The 4,631-nt window shown below is 44.6% G+C and overlaps 1 protein-coding gene across 1 annotated transcript; it reads left to right on the top strand.

The window, feature by feature from the left end:
- Positions 1-607: 607 nt before the first annotated feature.
- On the top strand, positions 608-1,964 carry LOC120358575 (craniofacial development protein 2-like). The gene is made up of 2 exons (XM_039453169.1): positions 608-680; positions 883-1,964. The coding sequence occupies exons 1-2, from the start codon at positions 608-610 to the stop codon at positions 1,962-1,964; spliced, it is 1,155 nt and encodes a 384-aa protein (XP_039309103.1).
- The last annotated feature ends 2,667 nt before the right edge of the window (positions 1,965-4,631 follow it).

The raw sequence follows: 4,631 nt of genomic DNA, 5'->3' as shown, positions 1-4,631 counted from the left end.
CTATCTATTCGGTAACTTGTTTTCATTTCTTATTTTTGTTCTTTATTTGCTTATTGTAGGAATATATGATTTTAAGAAGGATAAAATAGAAATAAATATAATGATTAAAGGTAGTTGTTATTAATAATGTCGCAATTTAATCAAATACGCGATTTAAATAGTTACATATATAGAGCGAATCTTGTCGCTTCAGTCGAATTAATAATATCAATCGTTTCTTGCAAAAGTTCACGTAAAAGGAAAAAACGAACTTGTGGCTAACTCTGAATTTCCGCACTTTGTCTCTGTTTATCTCTTACTCTGTCCTTATATACTCTGTCTCTGACACGGAGCACTGTCTCGGCTCGCGACTCACAGCGGATTCTCGCTCGCTCGCGCTCTTCCAAATTCCGACAACATAAGGTCATTACGTCGAGTCGTTGGAAAATCGTAGTCGTGTGAAGATCAAATTCTTAAACTTATATTTTTCGAACAAATATTCATTTCAAAATATTAAAAATGCCTTTTCATTGCCTGGTTGATGCGGTTTATCAATATTTCAGAGGAAGGATAATTGAAGAAGTTGGGAATTGGATATTAAATCGTCTTGGATTATATAGACTAGAAGATGGGTGTATGGGGTAGTGCTGAAGAGGTAGCACCCTTTGACGTGATCGGCCATGCCCACCATTTGACGGAGGGTAGATCCCGTTAACCGGTCCTCGCAGGACACCCAGCTCTCACTTATGGCTCCAAGTGCCACACCCTGGTAAACTGCTTTGGCCAGCAGGCAAAACTAAGTGAGGGTAGTCAGATATGACGAATTTGATGGTGGGCAGCAGCATCTATCTGAACTGAATTAAGGCGGAGACCGAAATAGACATCCTAACGGCTTAATATCAGACTATTGCAAGCGATGCCACAGAGTGGCTCCCCCGGTTGTGATACTGCGATGGGGAAGGCAACGGGAAACCACCCCATTATTATCCCAGGAGAACCTTCATGACATGGACACAAATGATAGGAATGAATTGAGCGACCCGACTAACAATCGGCGCTGTCCGGGATCCGGGCTGGACAGTGTGAAGTTGGCTACCGGGCATACGGGTATGAGGAACCGGGTCCCGTGTGCGAAATGGGATACTGGAACATCTAATAAACTGACTCTACGGAATCGACATAGAATGGGCACTTGGAACATACAGGGTTTGGTGACACACCCAGGTAAACTGGAAATAATAGAGAGGGAGATGGAGGAGTTGAACATCAACATCTTAGGCCTCTCGGAGACCCACTGGAGAAATAAGGGCCATTTCAGGAGTAAGTCGGGTAACACCATATATTTGTCGGGACCGGAAGAAGAAAGCAGAAATGGGGTAGCCTTGATCGTATCGCCAGAATGCGAGAAAGCAGTTTTGGGATATATCACAGTGAGCGACAAAATCATACACCTAAGATTGCGAGGCAACCCCAATGTACTCAATATAGTACAGGTCTACTCTCCAACTGCAGCAGCGGATGATCGGGAGGCGGAGGAGTTCTATGGAGCACTGGAGGCACTCTTAAGCGGAATTCCGAGACGAGAAGTTACAATAATCCTTGGAGATTTTAATGCCAAAGTAGGAGAGACGAATCAAGATCTGGGACAAATCGTGGGGCGGTTTGGACTTGGAGAAAGGAATGAACGGGGCGAACGCCTCCTCGATTTCTGCCTCCAATACTCCCTAGCGGTGATGAATACGTGGTTCAAACATCATCCACGCAGACTCTACACATGGAGCTCCCCAGGAGACCGAGCAAGAAACCAAATAGACTACATTCTAATAAGTAAACGTTGGAAGTCATCGATAACTAACGTGAAAACATATCCGGGCGCTGACTGCGGAAGTGATCATCAATTATTGGCGGTGGAGTTTAGGCTGCACCTGAGAAACGCTCGGAAACCAACCAGTAAGCTACCGACTTTGGATGAACTCGAGATCTAATGCTTTAAAGAAAAGATAAACAATGCGCTGTCCACTACGAGGATGGGAGCAAATGAGGATGCCGGAACTGCGTGGAAAAAGGTAAAGCGTGAAATTTTGCAGGCAACGCAGCAGTCTCGCGTCACCAGAGAGGATAGAAGGAAGCCGTGGATAAATGGAAACTCATGGAAGATCATAAAAGAGAGAAAATCCGCCAAATTGAGAGGAGATCAGGACCAATATGCAAGGCTATCTAAAAATGTTAAGCGACAATGTCGAAGAGACAAAGAAAGATACATTGCGGATATGTGTAAGGAAATCGAATCCCATGCCACCCGCAAGGAGTCGCGCGACCTGTTCGCAAAGGTGAAGCTTTTGGCTCAGGAATTCAAACCCAAGAACTGGATAATTGAAAAAGAACAGGGAAAAACCGTAGGGGATTATGAACAGATCTTAGAGACGTGGAGAGACTACTGTTCGAAACTATACAAGCAAGAACAAGTGGTAGACAGTCCCCGGGCTTGTGAAGATCTAAATCAAGCAGAAAAAGAGCCAGAGATAATGCTGACGGAGGTTGAAACAGCAATTAAGTCACTGAAGAGACACAAGGCGACTGGGTACGACGGGATCTCCGGTGAGCTGCTCCAGAATCTAGGGGAGAAAGGAAACCGGATTCTGCTTGAGGTGTGCAATAAGGTGTGGGACACCGGTGTATGGCCTGAGGACTGGTGTGAGTCCGTTTTCGTTCCCTTACACAAAAAAGGACCAACAACGAGATGCGAGAACTATCGCACGATCTCCTTAATATCCCACGCGAGTAAAATTCTACTCCAAATAATACTGGCGCGCCTAAGACCATTCCTGGATCGGCAGATACCTCAGGAGCAGGCCGGCTTTGTTAAGGGAAAAGGCGCAAGAGAACAGATCCTGAACATACGACAAATGATAGAGAAGAGTCGCGAATTCCAGATCCCAATGGTAGTATGCTTTTTAGACTATCATAAGGCTTTCGACTGTGTTAATTGGCGGCATCTGTGGAACATTCTGGCAGAAATGGGAACGCCAGGACACCTCGTTATATTAATCAAAAACCTATATGAGTCGAATAGTGCAAGGATAAGGCTGGATAATCTATACTCGACATCTTTCAAAGTGGAAAGAGGAGTGCGTCAAGGGTGCATTCTGTCGCCAGCTCTATTCAACATCTACGGTGAATATATTATGAGAAAAGCGCTGGAGGATTGGAATGGAGGAATCGTGATAGCCGGGAAAAAGATTTCAAACCTGAGATATGCGGATGATACCACTCTGGTTGCTGCAAATGAGGAGGAAATGACAGCACTCCTGCGTAGAGTGGAGATGGAAAGCCTGAAACTAGATCTGAAAATAAACAGGCAAAAAACGAAAATAATGGTGATCGACCGAAGCAACTCCATACAGAGAATAGCGCCTCCGGATGGCATAGAGCTGGTGGACGGGTATGCATACTTGGGATCGTACATTAACAACCAAGGTAACTGTTCAGAGGAGATCAGGAGGCGTATAGGAATGGCAAAGAGCGCAGTGAGCAGACTAACGAAAATATGGAGGGACCGCTCAATATCCAAGAGAGTGAAGATGGAGCTCATGCGTGCCCTGGTCTTTTTCATCTTCTTGTACGGAGCAGAAACGTGGACGCTAAGAGCAACGGACCGCAGAAAGATAGATGCTTTTGAAATGTGGTGCTGGAGACGGATGCTTCGAATCCCGTGGACGGCACGTAGGACGAATATATCGATTCTCCGAGAGCTGGTAGTCCGGACGAGGCTCTCTTCCATCTGCCTACAACGCGCGCTTCAATTTTTCGGTCATATTGCCCGACGAGATGGGAACAGCCTGGAGAGACTGATTGTGACGGGAAACGTAGAGGGACGGAGGCCTCGTGGACGGTCGCCCACGCGGTGGGCTGACCAGATAAGGGTGGCCATTGGAACATCGTTTTGCGGGGCCATCAGAAGGGCAGAAGATCGTGAGCAATGGAAGGAACTAGTTGTCCGTGTCACAGAAGGTCACGACCCCCAGTAATGGGGAAAGCGACTGCTAGTAGTAGTAAGGTCATTACGATTGTCGACCGATAACAATCGATCTTCGATCCCTCGATCCTTGTCCGATATCTATTCTCCTACATTATTGTGATAAATTCATATCTTAATTAGTGCGATTGTTGTTTTATAGACTTGTATTATCATTGAGGAAGACCGTCATTAAAGGTCGAAGCGTTTGCCGACATTGGAGTTTTTTGTTATTTATTTGCCGACATCCTGCGTGGCTCTTGAGCTCACTTTTCTCTAATTTAATATATTTTACTTTTTAGAATTTTAAAAAGGCTTTAACTTGATATCCTAAAATGTTATTTTGATTAAATTGTAAGCATCTTCTACTTTTCTCCAGGCACCTTCACAAAATTCGTTCTAGCTACGGCTCTGGATTGACCTTTCATTAATGCAATAGACTAAGTAAATTGATCATCTGCTCGCGAAAATAACTAAACAAGTAGATTGGATTTGCTGAACATTCGATGTGGCCCGGGTTAGGGAAATTTGAATTGTTCGAATTTAAAGTAACACACGCACCTGTGTACCTATAAATACAAAAACATGAAGTAAGAATAAGTTTGCAAAATGTCTCATTAAATAAAAGGAAACTAAC

Source organism: Solenopsis invicta, chromosome 8 (assembly GCF_016802725.1).
Source record: "Solenopsis invicta isolate M01_SB chromosome 8, UNIL_Sinv_3.0, whole genome shotgun sequence".
In the NCBI taxonomy this organism is placed as follows: domain Eukaryota; kingdom Metazoa; phylum Arthropoda; class Insecta; order Hymenoptera; family Formicidae; genus Solenopsis; species Solenopsis invicta.
The sequence above is the reverse complement of the archived record's forward strand: the minus strand, read 5'-3'. Positions and strand labels throughout refer to the sequence as shown.